At 38.7% G+C, this 22,022-nt stretch overlaps 1 protein-coding gene across 1 annotated transcript; it reads left to right on the forward strand.

The window, feature by feature from the left end:
* The first annotated feature begins 478 nt into the window (after positions 1-478).
* LOC100218989 (thioredoxin-like protein 1) lies at positions 479-9,896 on the forward strand. The gene is made up of 8 exons (XM_004174179.6): positions 479-717; positions 1,859-1,955; positions 2,369-2,542; positions 2,778-2,900; positions 3,120-3,189; positions 7,900-8,072; positions 9,038-9,142; positions 9,690-9,896. The coding sequence occupies exons 1-8, from the start codon at positions 494-496 to the stop codon at positions 9,717-9,719; spliced, it is 996 nt and encodes a 331-aa protein (XP_004174227.5). The 5' UTR covers positions 479-493; the 3' UTR covers positions 9,720-9,896.
* Positions 9,897-22,022: the final 12,126 nt, after the last annotated feature.

Raw genomic sequence — 22,022 nt, forward strand, 5'->3', positions numbered from 1 at the left:
TCCTGCGCTTGCCCGTTCCCAAAATGGCCACCGGGGGGCGTCGCGCCCTCACGGTATGCCCGTTTCCAAAATGGCCACCGGAGGGCGTCGCGCCCTCACGGTGTGCCCGTTTCCAAAATGGCCACCGGGGGGCGTCGCGCCCTCACGGTGTGCCCGTTCCCAAAATGGCCACCGGGGGGCGTCGCGCCCTCACGGTATGCCCGTTTCCAAAATGGCCACCGGGGGGCGTCGCGCCCTCACGGTGTGCCCGTTTCCAAAATGGCCACCGGGGGGCGTCGCGCCCTCACGGTGTGCCCGTTTCCAAAATGGCCGCAGGGGGGCGTCGCGCCCTCACGGTATGCCCGTTTCCAAAATGGCCACCGGGGGGCGTCACGCCCTCACGGTGTGCCCGTTCCCAAAATGGCCACCGGGGGGCGTCGCGCCCTCACGGTGTGCCCGTTTCCAAAATGGCCACCGGGAGGCGTCGCGCCCTCACGGCCTGCCCGTCCCCACGATGGCGGCGGCGGGCGGGAGCGGAGCGGCCGCGCCTGCGCCCATGCGGCCCCAGCGGTGCATGCCGGGCGGCCTGCCCGCCGTGACGCTGCACATCGCACCCGGCACCGCCACCGGGCCCGAGGCCATGGCGGGCGTCAAGGTAATCGCCAACGACACCGAGTTCCAGCCCGAGCTGAGCGCCGCCGGCTCCCGCCTGGCCGTGGTGAAGTTCACCATGAGGGGGTGAGTGAGGGCGGCGTGCGGCTCAGGCTCCCGGAAAGGGCTCCGCCGTTCCCGAGCTTTTATTGGGGTTCCCCGGCGCGGGCGGTCTCGGCATCGCCGCCTTTAGAAGTTGTGTGGTTTGTAACACCCCGTTCCCAGCTCCAAGAATAAATTCCCGTTCTTCCCGCCGAGCCCCCGCCCGCGCCCCGCCATCCCTCCGGTGCTCTGAGGGAGCAGGGGCTGCGCTGGCGTACAGCCCCTTAAAGGGCACGAAAATGATGGAAGCACTAAAAACACCTTAAAACTTGGAAAAACACCTTTTGCCCCATAAAACTTGGCTGCATCCGTACCCCATTTGCCCAGGATAAGTGGATTTTCTCTTTTCCCTCCTCAGCAGGGAGGTGCAGCAGTGGTGAAATCGGGATGAATTTGTCACCAAATGAACCTGCCTATCTGAATCATTCCCTTTAATCTGTGAAATTGGGGGGAATAGTGATAATCCCGGGGGTTTAGGGGTTCATAGGGCACCTCATTATTTTTTTGGCTGCTGCCTCTTAGTTGTGGGGGTTTTTTTGCCAATTTCTATGTCGGGGTTTTTTATTTCACTTTTCTTTTCCCTTTCCCAGTGAGAAACTCCCTTTACAGGAATTGGTGCAGCTGAGCACTTCATACATTTTTGCTGATGCAGAAAAAGTAAAAAATACACATTTTCATATGAGGCAATGCAAATAAATGAAAAGAAACCAGCTATGTCCTCCCAGGACCAAATAAATATGAGAATAACTGGTTAGAGGTGTAAATGAGATTTATTGTGGGAACAATTTTATGATCCCTGAAGCTTTGGTACATGTTGACCATTAAAGTTATGTGTGAATATAATTTTTTTTTCCAGGAGGTGGCATGAACTAATGATACCGGTTTTTTGTGCTGATTTTTCCCTCCTTTGCCACACTTTGTTGAGCAGGTCTGTGGTAAAAATGCTGCAAATAAAGGCAATAAATTGCAGATTCCCAAATGTCACCTTGCATTGTATCCCCAGCTGGCTGCAGGTAGAGAGGCTGTTTTTACAGCAGGAAGAGAGGAACGTTCTGGTTCCGTTTGGGGCAGGCACCGAAAAAGGAACCAAAAGTGGAATTAAGTGGAAATGTCACTTTTCCCACAGGTGCGGCCCTTGCCTGCGGATCGCGCCCGCCTTCAGCGCCCTGAGTAACAAATACCCGCAGGCAACGTTCCTGGAGGTGGACGTGCACCAGTGCCAGGTGTGGGCTGCAGGGTGGGGCTGGAGCAGGATGGGAAAGGAGAACCAGGGAACAGGGAGCTGGGAAAGGCTCCAGCAGTGTCCCTGTCACAGGAGCTGTGACAGTGACTTCTCCCAAACTGGGAAAACAAACCCCTCCCAGGAGGAAATTTCCTGCAGTGCCACTGTGCTGCCCTTCCTTTGAGCAGTGTGAAAGCACAGTAATTCATTGATTTGTTGGTTCTCAGCCCCTGCTAAAATAGTATTTTAGCCATCAAACACAGCACTAGTGGGAGGTAGAGGCAAACATGGGTATGTGCATTTATTGGTGGGTTTAGCTAGTGGGAATTAAAGGCAAACGTGAAGAAGTGGATTCATTGGTGGTGCAGTGGGACTGACCTAAAGCTCTGAATGGGGTCTGGTGTCTGCTCCCAGGGCACGGCTGCCACCAACAACATCTCGGCAACACCCACCTTCCTGTTCTTCCGCAACAAGGTGCGCATCGACCAGTACCAGGGAGCAGATGCCGTGGGCCTGGAAGACAAAATCAAACAGCACCTGGAGAACGATCCCGGCAACAGCGAAGACACAGACATTCCCAAAGGATACGTGAGTATCTCCTCAGAGCTTTATTGGAGTGCTCGTGGTTTTCAAATGTTCTCGAAGTCAAGTAATTGGATTTTAGGCAAAGCTGCCCAAGAAAATAATTTGTCTGGGCTTTCTTTTCCAGAAAAAAATGTAAATATTGACATATACATGGTTATTAAGAATGAAGAACGTTCCTAGTCAGTGAAATGAATTTTGTGCTGTCCCAGCTGTGAGCAGCTGTGCTCTCTGTCCCCAGATGGATCTGCTGCCCTTCATCAACAAGGCTGGCTGCGAGTGCCTCAACGAGAGCGACGAGCACGGCTTCGAGAACTGCCTGCGCAAGGACTCCTCCTACCTGGAGTCCGACTGCGACGAGCAGGTGTGCTGCACAGCTCCAGGGATTGCTGCATTCCTGGGGTGTTCTCCTCCAGGGATTGCTGCATTCCTGGGGTGTTCTCCTGCAGGGATTGCTGCATTCCTGGGGTGTTCTCCTGCAGGGATTGCTGTGGTCCTGGGGTGTTCTCCCACAGCAGCACTGCCAGGGTGGTGGCACAGCTCGGGATTGCTGTGTGTGTAACTGTGCCTGTTCCCTCCACAGCTGCTCATCACTGTAGCTTTCAGCCAGCCTGTCAAGCTGTACTCCATGAAACTCCAGGGGCCAGACAACGGTGAGTGCTGCAGTGGAGTTATTCTTACTGACTGATGGCAAACACTGCCGTGTGACACACAACTCGCAGTGTTATAGATCGATACACACATAGAAATAGTTACTATAGACAGGTACACACACAGAAATATTTATTATAGATTGGTACACACAGAAATATTTATTATAGATTGGTACACACATAGAAATATTTATTATAGTTTGATGCACACACTTATTATGGATCGATACGCACACTGAAGTATTTATTATAGATTGATACACACACAGAATTATTTATTATAGATTGGTACACATAGAAATATTTATTATAGATTGTTACACACATAGAAATATTTATTATAGTTTGATGCAGACATAGAAGTATTTATTATTGATCGATACACACACAGAAGTATTTATTATAGATTGATACACACACATATTTATTTATTATAGATTGGTACACACAGAGAAATACTTATTATAGATCAATACACACAGAGAAGTATTTCTAATAGATTGATACACACACATATTTATTTATTTTAGATTGGTACACACAGAGAAATACTTATTATAGATCAATACACACACAGAAGTATTTCTAATAGATTAGTACACACATAGAAATATTTATTATAGATTGGTACACATAGAAATATTTATTATAGATTGGTACACACATAGGATTTTTTTTTTTTTTTGATGCACACATAGAAGTATTTATTATGGATCGATACACACAGAGAAGTATTTATTATAGATTAATACACACACATATTTATTTATTATATATTAGTACACACAGAGAAATACTTATAGATCAAAACACACAGAGAAGTATTTCTAATAGATTGGTACACACATACAAATATTTATTATAGATTGATGCACACATAGAAGTATTTATTATGGATCGATACACACAGAGAAGTATTTATTATAGATTGGTACACACATAGAAATATTTATTATAGTTTGATGCACACATAGAAGTATTTATTATGGATCGATACACACACAGAAGTATTTATTATAGATTGATACACACACAGAAGTATTTATTATAGATTGGTACACACATACAAGTATTTATTATAGATTGGTACACACAGAAATATTTATTACAAATTTGTACACACATAGAAATATTTATTATAGATTGGTACACACAGAGAAATATTTATTATAGTTTGATGCACACATAGAAGTATTTATTATGGATCTATACACACAGAGAAATACTTATTATAGATTGGTACACACACAGAAGTAATTATTATAGATTGGTACACACATAGAAGTATTTATTATAGATTGATACACACAGAGAAATATTTATTATAGATTGGTACACACAGAAATATTTATTACAAATTGGAACACACATAGAAATATTTATTACAGATTGGTACACACAGAAATATTTATTATAGTTTGATGCACACACTTATTATGGATCGATACACACACTGAAGTATTTATTATAGATTGATACACACACAGAATTATTTATTATAGATTGGTACACATAGAAATACTTATTATAGATTGGTACACACAAATATTTAGTACAAAAATATTTATTATAGATTGGTACACACAGAGAAATACTTATAGATCAATACACACACAGACGTATTTATTATAGATTGGTACACACATAGAAATATTTATTATAGATTGGTACAAAAAGAAATATTTAGTACAAATTGGTACACAGATAGAAGTATTTCTAAAAGATTGGTACACACATAGAAGTATTTATTACAGTCTGATGCACACATACAAGTATTTATTATGGATCGATACATACAGAGAAGTATTTATTATAGATTGATACACACATAGAAATATTTATTATAGTTTGATGCACACATAAAACTATTTATTATTGATCGATACACACAGAGAAGTATTTGTTATAGATTGATACACACACACATTTATTTATTATAGATTGGTACACAGAGAAATACTTATTATAGATCAATACAGACACAGAAGTATTTCTAATAGATTGGTACACACATAGAAATATTTATTATAGATTGGTACACACAGAAATATTTATTACAGATTGGAACATACATAGAAATATTTATTATAGATTGGTACACACTTAGAAATATTTATTATAGTTTAATGCACACATAGAAGTATTTATTATTGATCGATACACACAGAAGTATTTATTATAGATTGATACACACACAGAAGTATTTATTATAGATTGATACACACATACAAGTATTTATTATAGATTGGTACACACAGAAATAGTTATTACAAATTTGTACACACATAGAAATATTTATTATAGATTGGTACACACACAGAAATATTTATTATAGATCAATACACACACAGAAGTATTTATTATAGATTGGTACACACATAGAAATATTTATTATAGTTTGATGCACACATAGAAGTTTTTATTATGGATCGATACACACACAGAAGTATTTATTATAGATTGATACACACACAGAATTATTTATTATAGGTTGGTACACACATAGAAGTATTTATTATAGATTGGTACACATAGAAATATAGATTGGTACACACATAGAAATATTTATTATAGATTGGTACACACAGAAATATTTATTATAAATTGATACACAAATAGAAATATTTATAGATTGATACACACAGAGAAGTATTTATTATAGATTGATGCACACATAGAAATATTTATAGATTGATACACACAGAAGTATTATAGATTGATACACACATTGGAGTATTTATTCTAGATTGGTACACACATAGAAATATTTATTATAGATTGGTACACACAGAAATATTTATTATAAATTGATACACACATAGAAATATTTATTATAGATTGATACACACATTGAGATATTTGTTATAGATTGATACACACATAGAAATGTTTATTGTGGTTTGATACACACATAGAAATAGTTATCATAGATGGGTACACAGACAGAAGTATTTATTGCAGTTTGATGCCCACACAGGAGTATTCTAGATTGATACACACAGTGAAATATTCATTATAGATTGATACATACATAGAAGTGGTTCTTATAGGTTGATGCACACATATAAGTATTTATTATAGATCGATACACACATAGAAATATTTATTATAGATGGATACATAAATAGAAATATTTATTGTAGTTTGATAGACACAGAGAAGTATGTATTGTCATTTGATACACAATTTATATAGTGGTTTGATACACAAGTAGAAGTATTTATTATAGATTGATACACACATAGAAATATTTCTTATAGATTGATACACAAATAGAGGTATTTACTGCTTAATATACACATAGAAGTATTTATTATAGATTATACACACATAGAAGTATTTATTCCAGACTATACACAAATAGAAATATTGTAGTTTGATACACAAATCAAAGTATTTATTATTGATTGATGCCCACATAGAAGTATTTATTATAGATTAATACACACATAGAAGTATTTATTATAGATTATACACAAATACAGGTATTTATAGATTAATACACACATAGAATTGTTTATTATAGATTATACACAAACAGGAATATTTATTATAGAGTGGTACAGGTGTATTTATTGTAGTTTGATATACAAACTACAATAGAAATATTTATTATGGATTGATGCACGCATAGAAGTATTTAATATAGATTGAGACAAATTATTTATTCTAGTTTTATACACAATGAAATGAAATAAAAGTATTTACTGTAGTTTGATACACAAATAAAGTGTTTATTGTAGTTTGATATACAAATAGAAATTTTTACTATAGGTTGATACACAAATAGCAATCTTTACTGTAGTTTGATACACAAAATGTTTACTACAACTTGACACACTAAGTGTTTACTGTAGTTTGGTACCCAAGTAGAAATATTTACTGTAGGTTGATACACAAATAAAGTATTTACTGTAGTTTGATACACAAATAGAAATATTTACTGTAGGTTGATACCCAAGGAAAGTGTTTATTTTGGTTTGATACTGAAGTAGAAGTGTGTACTGTAGTTTTATGCACAAGTAGAAGTGTTCACTACAGTTTGAGACCCAAGCAGAAGTGTTTGACACACGAAGTGTTCACTGCAGTTTGATACAGAAGTAGAAGTGTTTGCAGTAGTTTGACACACAAAGTGTTCACTGCAGTTTGATACAGAAGCAGAAGAGTTTGCAGTAGTTTGACACACAAAGAAGGTGATCACTGCAGTTTGATACAGAAGTGTTTGCAGCAGTTTGACACACAAAGTGTTCACTGCAGTTTGATACAGAAGTGTTTGCAGTAATTTGACACACAAAGTGTTCACTGCAGTTTGATACAGAAGTGTTTGCAGCAGTTTGACACACACAGTGTTCACTGCAGTTTGATACAGAAGTAGAAGTGTTTGCAGTAGTTTGACACACCAAGTGTTCACTGCAGTTTGATACAGAAGCAGAAGAGTTTGCAGTAGTTTGACACACCAAGAAGGTGCTCACTGCAGTTTGATACAGAAGTGTTTGCAGCAGTTTGACACACCAAGAAGGTGTTCACTGCAGTTTGACACCCAGGTGAAGTGTTTGTGGTTCGGTGGCTGCAGAGGCACGCTGGATGCGCGTGCAGGCTGCAGGGAGGCTCCCTCACAGGCTCCCATGCCCTGTAACAGTGCCAGCTCGCACCGTGCCCTGCATTTCCTGCAGAGCGGCCTGTCCCTCACTCTGCTCTCTCCTGTCCCAGGGCAGGGGCCCAAGGGCATCAAGATCTTCACCAACCTGCCGCGCTCCATGGACTTCGAGGAGGCGGAGCGCAGCGAGCCCACGCAGGCGCTGCAGCTGGGCCCGGAGGACATCCGGGACGATGGCATCGTGCAGCTGCGCTACGTCAAGTTCCAGAACGTCAACAGCGTCACCGTGAGTGCCCGCGCTGGGGCTGGGAGCTGGGCAGTGCCAGCTGGGGCTTAGCCAGCTGCCAGGGAAACAGCAGCTTCTCCAGAGAACTGCTGAAATGAGGGGACACCTTTGTGATGGGGAGCAAACTTCCATTTGGGCACTTCACACCTGGAGCAGCTTCTCCACAGAGCTGCTGAAATGAGGGGACACAGACACCTTTGTGATGGGGAGCGAGCTTCCATTTGGGCACTTCACACCTGGAGCAGCTTCTCCACAGAACTGCTGAAATGAGGGGACAGAGACACCTTTGTGATGGGGAGCCAGCTTTCATTTGGGCACGTCACACCTGCAGCAGCTGGTGCCACAGGACTGCTGAAATGAGGGGACAGACACCTTTGTGATGGGGAGCAGGCTGTCATTTGGGCACGTCACACCTGGAGCAGCTTCTCCACAGAGCTGCTGAAATGAGGGGACACACAGAGACACCTTTGTGATGGGGAGCAGGCTTCCATTTGGGCACGTCACACCTGCAGCAGCTTCTCCACAGAGCTGCTGAAATGAGGGGACAGAGACACCTTTGTGATGGGGAGCAGGCTTCCATTTGGGCACGTCACACCTGCAGCAGCTTCTCCACAGAACTGCTGAAGTGAGGGGACAGAGACACCTTTGGGATGGGGAGTCAGCTTCCATTTGGGCACGTCACACCTGCAGCAGCTTCTCCACAGGACTGCTGAAATGAGGGGACAGACAGAGACACCACAGAACTGCTGAAATGAGGGGACACAGACACCTTTGTGATGGGGAGCAAGCTTCCATTTGGGCACTTCACACCTGGAGCAGCTTCTCCACAGAACTGCTGGAATGAGGGGACAGAGAGACACCTTTGTGATGGAGAGCAGGCTGTCATTTGGGCACGTCACACCTGGTGCTGTGGGTATGATGTAGGATGAAGTGAAAGTCCTTTTTTTGGCTGTTTCCCTCTGCAGCTGTTTGTCCAGTCCAACCATGGTGACGAGGAGACGACACGAATCACGTATTTCACATTTATTGGAACTCCGGTGCAGGCCACCAACATGAACGACTTCAAACGAGTGAGTGCCTTGGTAACCCCTGGGGAGCAACCAGGTAACCCTTGGTAACCAAGGACACTGGGGGTGTCTGCCTCTGTCCTGCACGTTCCTGAGCTTTCCACGAGGGTCAGTCATAGCCTGGTAAATGGAAATGGTAACAACTGAAACTGAGGGGCTGGCAGGTCATACAAACCTAAGGCAGCATCTATTTAATAGCTGTGACATTTATTTCTTGATTTTGGGACTCTCTCTTTTAGCAAAGAGAGTAAAAGTCTTTTAGCAAAGACTTTTTCAGTGTAAAAAGTCTTCCTTTAAAATAAACTGCTGCAATATCTATGGTACAAAAAATGGGAATTTTGGGCGGGTAAAAAAAGGCAATTTTGAGGAAAAGAAAAGGCGACATTTGTGGGGGAAAATTTGGAATATCTGGGTGAAAAATAGGCATTTTTTGGGGGGAAAAAAGTGAGTTTTGGGTAGGAAGGAAAGGGATTTAGCGGGGAGGAGTGTTGCTGGCTCCCGGAGCTCCGCACAGCCGGCCCTGCCCTTCAGCTCTGCTTTTCTCCTGCAGGTAGTGGGCAAGAAGGGAGAGAGCCACTAGAGGAGCGGCGCTGCTCTCCGTTCCCGATGATGGCCTGGGCAGCGCCAGGCGCTGTCCTGGGTCTGCTGCCATTCCCAATAAATCACTGCTTTCAGCTGCAGCCTGCTCCCGCTCTGCTCCTGCTCCTGCTGCTGCTCCTGCTGCTGGATTTGTAAATAAAACTCCTGACTTTTGCCAGGCCGGATTTTCTTACTGCAGGAAATGAGGCTCGCCTGTCCCACTGAGCGTTGCCAGCCCCGCTGAGAGTTTCAGATGCCACTGCAAGTAAGCTTGGAGTTTCTTTGCAGTTATTCCACAAAACAATCAGGTTTTTGCTGTTAGTCCCACAAAACACAATCAGGTTTTTGCTCTGTTATTCCCACAAAACACAATCAGGTTTTTGCTCTGTTATTCCCACAAAACACAATCACGTTTTTGCTCTGTTATTCCCACAAAACACAATCAGGTTTTTGCTCTGTTATTCCCACAAAACACAATCAGGTTTTTGCTCTGTTATTCCCACAAAACACCATCAGGTTTCACTCCAGTTTAAGTAAGTTTGGAGTTCCTTTGCCCTTTATTCCCACAAAACACAATCAGGTTTTTGCAGTGTTATTCCCACAAAACACAATCAGGTTTCTTTGCTGTTACTCCCACAAAACAAACATCAGGTTTTCTGTTATTCCCATAAAACACAATCAGGATTTTTGTTGTGATTCCCACACAACACAATCAGGTTTTTGCTCTTTAATTCCCACAAAACACAATCAAGTTTCTTTGCTGTTATTCCCACAAAACACTGATCAGGATTTTCTGTTATTCCCACAAAACACACATCAGGATTTCTGTTATTCCCACAAAACACACAATTGGGATTTTCTGTTATTCCCACAAAACACTGATCAGGTTTTCTGTTATTCCCACAAAACACACATCAGGATTTTTTGCTCTTTTATTCCCACAAAACACAATCAGGTTTCTTTGCTGTTATTCCCACAAAACACTGATCAGGATTTTCTGTTATTCCCACAAAAACACACATTAGGATTTTCTGTTATTCCCACAAAACACTGATCAGCTTTTCTGTCACTCCCACACACACAATTGGGATTTCTGTCACTGTCACACACACACAATTGGGATTTCTGTCACTGTCACACACACACAATTGGGATTTCTGTCACTGTCACACACACACAATTGGGATTTCTGTCACTCCCACACACACAATTGGGATTTCTGTCACTGTCACACACACACACAATTGGGATTTCTGTCACTGTCACACACACAATTGGGATTTCTGTCACTGTCACACACACACACAATTGGGATTTCTGTCACTGTCACACACACACACAATTGGGATTTCTGTCACTGTCACACACACACAATTGGGATTTCTGTCACTGTCACACACACACAATTGGGATTTCTGTCACTGTCACACACACACACAATTGGGATTTCTGTCACACACACACACACACAATTGGGATTTCTGTCACTGTCACACACACAATTGGGATTTCTGTCACTGTCACACACACACAATTGGGATTTCTGTCACTGTCACACACACACACACACAATTGGGATTTCTGTCACACACACACAATTGGGATTTCTGTCACTGTCACACACACAATTGGGATTTCTGTCACTGTCACACACACACAATTGGGATTTCTGTCACTGTCACACACACACACAATTGGGATTTCTGTCACACACACACAATTGGGATTTCTGTCACTGTCACACACACACACACACAATTGGGATTTCTGTCACTGTCACACACACACAATTGGGATTTCTGTCACACACACACACACACACACACAATTGGGATTTCTGTCACACACACACACAATTGGGATTTCTGTCACTGTCACACACACAATTGGGATTTCTGTCACACACACACACACAATTGGGATTTCTGTCACACACACACACACAATTGGGATTTCTGTCACTGTCACACACACAATTGGGATTTCTGTCACACACACACACACACAATTGGGATTTCTGTCACTGTCACACACACAATTGGGATTTCTGTCACACACACACACACAATTGGGATTTCTGTCACTGTCACACGCACACACAATTGGGATTTCTGTCACTGTCACACACACACACACAATTGGGATTTCTGTCACTGTCACACACACACACAATTGGGATTTCTGTCACTGTCACACACACACACAATTGGGATTTCTGTCACTGTCACACACACACACACAATTGGGATTTCTGTCACTGTCACACACACAATTGGGATTTCTGTCACACACACACACAATTGGGATTTCTGTCACTCACACACACACAATTGGGATTTCTGTCACTGTCACACACACAATTGGGATTTCTGTCACACACACACACAATTGGGATTTCTGTCACTCACACACACACAATTGGGATTTCTGTCACACACACACACAATTGGGATTTCTGTCACACACACACACACACAATTGGGATTTCTGTCACTGTCACACACACACACAATTGGGATTTCTGTCACTGTCACACACACACAATTGGGATTTCTGTCACTGTCACACACACAATTGGGATTTCTGTCACTGTCACACACACAATTGGGATTTCTGTCACTGTCACACACACACACACAATTGGGATTTCTGTCACTGTCACACACACACACAATTGGGATTTCTGTCACACACACACACACAATTGGGATTTCTGTCACACACACACACACACAATTGGGATTTCTGTCACTGTCACACACACACAATTGGGATTTCTGTCACTGTCACACACACACAATTGGGATTTCTGTCACTGTCACACACACACAATTGGGATTTCTGTCACTGTCACACACACAATTGGGATTTCTGTCACTGTCACACTCACACACACAATTGGGATTTCTGTCACTGTCACACACACACACACACAATTGGGATTTTTGTCACTGTCACACACACACAATTGGGATTTCTGTCACACACACACACAATTGGGATTTCTGTCACTGTCACACACACACACAATTGGGATTTCTGTCACTGTCACACACACACAATTGGGATTTCTGTCACTGTCACACACACACAATTGGGATTTCTGTCACTGTCACACACACACACACAATTGGGATTTCTGTCACACACACACACACAATTGGGATTTCTGTCACTGTCACACACACACAATTGGGATTTCTGTCACTGTCACACACACACACACACAATTGGGATTTCTGTCACTGTCACACACACACACACAATTGGGATTTCTGTCACTGTCACACACACACAATTGGGATTTCTGTCACACACACACACAATTGGGATTTCTGTCACACACACACACACACAATTGGGATTTCTGTCACTGTCACACACACACAATTGGGATTTCTGTCACTGTCACACACACACACACAATTGGGATTTCTGTCACTGTCACACACACACACACAATTGGGATTTCTGTCACTGTCACACACACACAATTGGGATTTCTGTCACTGTCACACACACACACACAATTGGGATTTCTGTCACTGTCACACACACACACACACACAATTGGGATTTCTGTCACTGTCACACACACACAATTGGGATTTCTGTCACTGTCACACACACACACAATTGGGATTTCTGTCACACACACACACACACACAATTGGGATTTCTGTCACTGTCACACACACACAATTGGGATTTCTGTCACTGTCACACACACAATTGGGATTTCTGTCACACACACACACACAATTGGGATTTCTGTCACTGTCACACACACACACAATTGGGATTTCTGTCACTGTCACACACACACACAATTGGGATTTCTGTCACACACACACACACAATTGGGATTTCTGTCACACACACACACACAATTGGGATTTCTGTCACACACACACACAATTGGGATTTCTGTCACTGTCACACACACACAATTGGGATTTCTGTCACACACACACACACAATTGGGATTTCTGTCACACACACACACAATTGGGATTTCTGTCACACACACACACACACAATTGGGATTTCTGTCACTGTCACACACACAATTGGGATTTCTGTCATACACACACACAATTGGGATTTCTGTCACTGTCACACACACACACAATTGGGATTTCTGTCACTGTCACACACACAATTGGGATTTCTGTCACTGTCACACACACAATTGGGATTTCTGTCACACACACACACACAATTGGGATTTCTGTCACTGTCACACACACACACACAATTGGGATTTCTGTCACTGTCACACACACAATTGGGATTTCTGTCACTGTCACACACACACAATTGGGATTTCTGTCACACACACACACACACACAATTGGGATTTCTGTCACTGTCACACACACAATTGGGATTTCTGTCACTGTCACACACACAATTGGGATTTCTGTCACACACACACACAATTGGGATTTCTGTCACTGTCACACACACACACAATTGGGATTTCTGTCACTGTCACACACACACAATTGGGATTTCTGTCACTGTCACACACACAATTGGGATTTCTGTCACACACACACACACAATTGGGATTTCTGTCACTGTCACACACACAATTGGGATTTCTGTCACTGTCACACACACACACAATTGGGATTTCTGTCACTGTCACACACACAATTGGGATTTCTGTCACTCACACACACACAATTGGGATTTCTGTCACACACACACACACACAATTGGGATTTCTGTCACTGTCACACACACACACAATTGGGATTTCTGTCACTGTCACACACACACAATTGGGATTTCTGTCACTGTCACACACACAATTGGGATTTCTGTCACTGTCACACACACACACACAATTGGGATTTCTGTCACTGTCACACACACAATTGGGATTTCTGTCACTGTCACACACACACACAATTGGGATTTCTGTCACTGTCACACACACAATTGGGATTTCTGTCACTGTCACACACACACACACAATTGGGATTTCTGTCACACACACACACACACAATTGGGATTTCTGTCACTGTCACACACACACACAATTGGGATTTCTGTCACTGTCACACACACAATTGGGATTTCTGTCACTGTCACACTCACACACACAATTGGGATTTCTGTCACTGTCACACACACACACACACACAATTGGGATTTCTGTCACTGTCACACACACACAATTGGGATTTCTGTCACTGTCACACACACACAATTGGGATTTCTGTCACTGTCACACACACACAATTGGGATTTCTGTCACTGTCACACACACACAATTGGGATTTCTGTCACTGTCACACACACACACAATTGGGATTTCTGTCACACACACACACACACAATTGGGATTTCTGTCACATACACACACACACACAATTGGGATTTCTGTCACTGTCACACACACACAATTGGGATTTCTGTCACTGTCACACACACACACAATTGGGATTTCTGTCACTGTCACACACACAATTGGGATTTCTGTCACTGTCACACACAATTGGGATTTCTGTCACTGTCACACACACAATTGGGATTTCTGTCACTGTCACACACACACACACAATTGGGATTTCTGTCACACACACACACACACACACAATTGGGATTTCTGTCACACACACACACACAATTGGGATTTCTGTCACACACACACAATTGGGATTTCTGTCACTGTCACACACACACACACAATTGGGATTTCTGTCACTGTCACACACACACACAATTGGGATTTCTGTCACTGTCACACACACAATTGGGATTTCTGTCACTGTCACACACACACACAATTGGGATTTCTGTCACTGTCACACACACAATTGGGATTTCTGTCACTGTCACACACACAATTGGGATTTCTGTCACTGTCACACACACACACAATTGGGATTTCTGTCACTGTCACACACACAATTGGGATTTCTGTCACTGTCACACACACACAATTGGGATTTCTGTCACTGTCACACACAATTGGGATTTCTGTCACTGTCACACACACAACTGGGATTTCTGTCACTGTCACACACACACACACAATTGGGATTTCTGTCACTGTCACACACACAATTGGGATTTCTGTCACTGACACACACAATTGGGATTTCTGTCACTGTCACACACACACAATTGGGATTTCTGTCACACACACACACACACACAATTGGGATTTCTGTCACTGTCACACACACACAATTGGGATTTCTGTCACTGTCACACACACACAATTGGGATTTCTGTCACTGTCACACACACACACAATTGGGATTTCTGTCACTGTCACACACACACACAATTGGGATTTCTGTCACTGTCACACACACACAATTGGGATTTCTGTCACTGTCACACACACAATTGGGATTTCTGTCACTGTCACACACACACAATTGGGATTTCTGTCACTGTCACACACACACACACACACACAATTGGGATTTCTGTCACACACACACAATTGGGATTTCTGTCACTGTCACACACACACACACAATTGGGATTTCTGTCACACACACACACACACAATTGGGATTTCTGTCACACACACACACACACAATTGGGATTTCTGTCACTGTCACACACACACAATTGGGATTTCTGTCACTGTCACACACACACAATTGGGATTTCTGTCACACACACACACACACACAATTGGGATTTCTGTCACTGTCACACACACAATTGGGATTTCTGTCACTGTCACACACACAATTGGGATTTCTGTCACTGTCACACACACAATTGGGATTTCTGTCACTGTCACACACACACACACAATTGGGATTTCTGTCACTGTCACACACACACACAATTGGGATTTCTGTCACTGTCACACACACACACAATTGGGATTTCTGTCACTGTCACACACAATTGGGATTTCTGTCACTGTCACACACACACAATTGGGATTTCTGTCACTGTCACACACACACAATTGGGATTTCTGTCACTGTCACACACACACAATTGGGATTTCTGTCACTGTCACACACACACACAATTGGGATTTCTGTCACTGTCACACACAATTGGGATTTCTGTCACTGTCACACACACACACAATTGGGATTTCTGTCACTGTCACACACACACACACACAATTGGGATTTCTGTCACTGTCACACACACACACACAATTGGGATTTCTGTCACTGTCACACACACACAATTGGGATTTCTGTCACTGTCACACACACAATTGGGATTTCTGTCACTGTCACACACACACACAATTGGGATTTCTGTCACTGTCACACACACACACACAATTGGGATTTCTGTCACTGTCACACACACACACAATTGGGATTTCTGTCACTGTCACACACACACAATTGGGATTTCTGTCACTGTCACACACACAATTGGGATTTCTGTCACTGTCACACACACACAATTGGGATTTCTGTCACTGTCACTGTCACACACACAATTGGGATTTCTGTCACTGTCACACACACACACACAATTGGGATTTCTGTCACTGTCACACACACACACAATTGGGATTTCTGTCACACACACACACACAATTGGGATTTCTGTCACTGTCACACACACACAATTGGGATTTCTGTCACACACACACACACAATTGGGATTTCTGTCACACACACACACACAATTGGGATTTCTGTCACTGTCACACACACACACAATTGGGATTTCTGTCACTGTCACACACACACACACACAATTGGGATTTCTGTCACTGTCACACACACACACACACAATTGGGATTTCTGTCACTGTCACACACACACAATTGGGATTTCTGTCACTGTCACACACACACAATTGGGATTTCTGTCACTGTCACACACACACACACAATTGGGATTTCTGTCACTGTCACACACACACACACAATTGGGATTTCTGTCACTGTCACACACACACACACAATTGGGATTTCTGTCACTGTCACACACACACACAATTGGGATTTCTGTCACTGTCACACACACACAATTGGGATTTCTGTCACTGTCACACACACACACACAATTGGGATTTCTGTCACTGTCACACACACACACAATTGGGATTTCTGTCACTGTCACACACACAATTGGGATTTCTGTCACTGTCACACACACACAATTGGGATTTCTGTCACACACACACACACACAATTGGGATTTCTGTCACTGTCACACACACACACACAATTGGGATTTCTGTCACTGTCACACACACACACAATTGGGATTTCTGTCACTGTCACACACACACACAATTGGGATTTCTGTCACTGTCACACACACACACAATTGGGATTTCTGTCACTGTCACACACACACACACAATTGGGATTTCTGTCACTGTCACACACACACAATTGGGATTTCTGTCACACACACACACACACAATTGGGATTTCTGTCACTGTCACACACACACACACAATTGGGATTTCTGTCACTGTCACACACACACAATTGGGATTTCTGTCACTGTCACACACACACACACAATTGGGATTTCTGTCACTGTCACACACACAATTGGGATTTCTGTCACTGTCACACACACACAATTGGGATTTCTGTCACTGTCACACACACACAATTGGGATTTCTGTCACTGTCACACACACACACACACAATTGGGATTTCTGTCACTGTCACACACACACAATTGGGATTTCTGTCACTGTCACACACACACACACAATTGGGATTTCTGTCACTGTCACACACACACACAATTGGGATTTCTGTCACTGTCACACACACACACACACAATTGGGATTTCTGTCACTGTCACACACACACAATTGGGATTTCTGTCACTGTCACACACACACACACAATTGGGATTTCTGTCACTGTCACACACACACACAATTGGGATTTCTGTCACTGTCACACACACACACAATTGGGATTTCTGTCACTGTCACACACACACAATTGGGATTTCTGTCACACACACACACAATTGGGATTTTTGTCACCCCCACAGACACAATCAGAATTTTTCTGTCACCCCCACACCGTTGGGAATAGTAAATAAATAGGATTTTTTCCCATAAAAATAAATACAATATAAATAAATAAATAGGGCACCTTTCCCGCTAAAATAAATAAACATAAATAAATCAATCAATATTTAAAAATTAAAATAAATATATATTTAAAATAAATATATAATAAAAAATAAATATATATTAAAAAATAAATATATATTAAAAAAATTTTTTTTAAAACCACCCAAAATACGTAAAAACAACTAAAAAGAAAAAATAAAAATAAAAACAGAAAACCTCACCCCAAAAAAAATACAAAACACAAATCCGCCAACACTAACAAAAAATAGGAAAAAGGAAAAAGAGCTACAAAAGAAATATGAAGCCCCTAAAATAAAAGTAACAATAAAAAAATAAAAAATAAATTAAAAAAATGAAATTAAAACCCAAAAAAATAGATAAAAAGAAAAAGAAATCCCACAAAATACACAAAAATAAAATAAAATCAAGACAATATAAAATAAAATAAATAGAAAAAAAAACACAAAAAAAATAAAGACCTCCCCAAAAAAAAGCCATAATAAAAATGTAAAAAATAAATTAAAAAAAATACAATAAAAATCATCAAAAATAATGAACATTGAAAAAAATAGAAAACCCTTGAAGTATAAAAACAAAAAAAAAATAAAAATTAAAATAAAAATCAGCAACCCAACAGTTTGAAAATAAATATAGAAATAAACAATTAAAAACTAAAGAAACCCCTCAAAAACCCCAAATTAAAATGAAATAAAATGAAATAAAATGAAATAAAATAAAATAAAATAAAATAAAATAAAATAAAATAAAATAAAATAAAATAAAATAAAATAAAATAAAATAAAATAAAAAACAGGAAAAAACTATAAAATAAATATTAAAAAACCTTTTTAAACTGCCACAAAAATAATAATAAAAATAAAATAGAAAATGAAAACACCAAAATAAAATTTAGAAAAATATCAAAACTATAAAATAATAAAAAATAATTGTAGAAGGAAAATTATTTTGTAAACATCACAAAGAACTTCTAAAAACGCTTTTAAATAACCCCAAAAAATTAAAAATAAAATAGAGAACTAAAATAAAACCACACAAAAAATTATAAAAACCAAAAAATCACCCCAAAATTAAAAAGAAACAGAATAAAAAACAAAAAATACCCCAACAAAAATAAAAACACATAAAATAAAAAAATACAAAATAAAATAAATAATTTAAAAATAATTTTAAAGAAAAATAAAATATACAAAACTATAAAATGCCTTAAAGACAAAAAAAGGATGTAAAAAATAAAATAAATATAAAAATGGAATAAAACCCCCTTTAATTCATTAAAATAATTTAATTAATTTATTTTAATAATAATTACTTAAGTAATTTTAGAAAAAAATATGGAAAAAATAGAAATATTCCATATATATTTATAGATATAAAAAATTTCAAATGCCATAAAATAAAACAAGGAATGGAAATAAATACTAAAAATCAGAATAAAAAAAAGAAAAATCAATACTTTATCTAATTAATCTAATTTAATTAATTTAAATTAGTAAAATAATAATTTCAATAATTTTTAAATTATCAAAATATATTTATAGAGATATAAAATATCAAATATCAAAATATCAAAATAAAATATCAAAGAAATAGAAATAAAAGTGGAAATAAATATGAAAAAAAAAGAATTAAAAATAGAAAAAAAAGAACCCCACAAAAATGGTATTAATTAAATTTAATTATATTAATTGGTATTGCTATTTAATATTAGTCCATATTTATCAGTGATCATTTATTAATATTTATTTACTCAATAATAGAATAAATTATTTACTATTAATGAGTAAAAAAATACTTAAAATTCCCTCAATGATCAATTAGTAAAAATTAATAATTAATTGATAATTAATGAGTGAATTTAAAATATTTTTTATAAAAATAAATACATAATTACCTTCATATGTAATTAATAATTAATTAGTAATTAATAATATCCTAATTTATAATAAATGGTTCTTTAATTGCATAATTATTCATTAGATTATAATTGCATAATTATTCATTAGATTATAATGTATAATCACCCAATTATTTGATAATTATTAATTTGATAATTATTAATTATTTGATAATTATTAATGTATTATTAATTATTAAAATCAAATTATTAATCTAATTAAATTATTAATTAAATAATAATTAGTTATTTAATTATTAATGATTAAATATTATTAATTTTTTATTTTTAGTTGTTTCTACTAAAAATTAGTAGATGATAATTAATTAATAATTGTTAATTGTTTAATAATTACTTCCATAATTTACTAATTACCTAATTCTGTAATTACAACTAATTATTAATTAATAATAAATAATATTTTCATTAATATAATTATTAAATTATTAATAATTATTATTTCTTTAAGTGCTGATTATATAATATTAGTTCTAGTTCATTAATTAATAAAATATTTATTTAAATTTTCATTTAAATATTCATTTAAATTTTATTTAAATATTCATTTAAATTAATTTCATTTAAATTTTCATTTAAATATTCATTATATAGCAATTACTCAAGTAATAATTAATTAAATAATTGGCAAAATATTTAGCTACCTAATGAACAATTATTTCATTAATGATACAGTTTAATAATTACCTAATTAAATTACCAAATAATGTCCTCATCAATGCTTAATTCAACACCTATTTAATTACCTAATTAATAATTAATTGCATAATTTTCTAATTTGGGCAAAAATTATTCAAACATAATTTGTTAATTTAGTAATTAGCTAACTAATTAATAATTAATGTATTATGTATATAGTTTAATAATTAGTTAATCAGTAATTCATTACCTAAATAATGACTGAGTAATTTGCTAATTAATGGCCTAATTATTAATTTATTAAGTACGCTATTGCTAAATGCTTCTAAATTAAATCATTAATAAGACAAAGAATTAATTATATAATTAAGTAATTACATAATTAATTAGGTAAGTAATTAAATACTTTTTAATAAGGTAATTATTAATTACCAAAATTACAATTACATTCGCTAATTAGATAAATACCTTATTAAAAATTAATTATATAATTAATTATCTAATTGTTATCAAAATATCTAATTATTTGATAAATGCATATTGATATTAATTAATGTTAATATACTTTATTACCTAATTAATATGCTAATAATTGCCTCTTTAATAATTACTTTATTAAATATTACTAAATTACTTTATTATCTGATTGATTAATTA

This window comes from Taeniopygia guttata, chromosome Z (assembly GCF_048771995.1).
Source record: "Taeniopygia guttata chromosome Z, bTaeGut7.mat, whole genome shotgun sequence".
Taxonomy (NCBI): Eukaryota; Metazoa; Chordata; class Aves; order Passeriformes; family Estrildidae; genus Taeniopygia; species Taeniopygia guttata.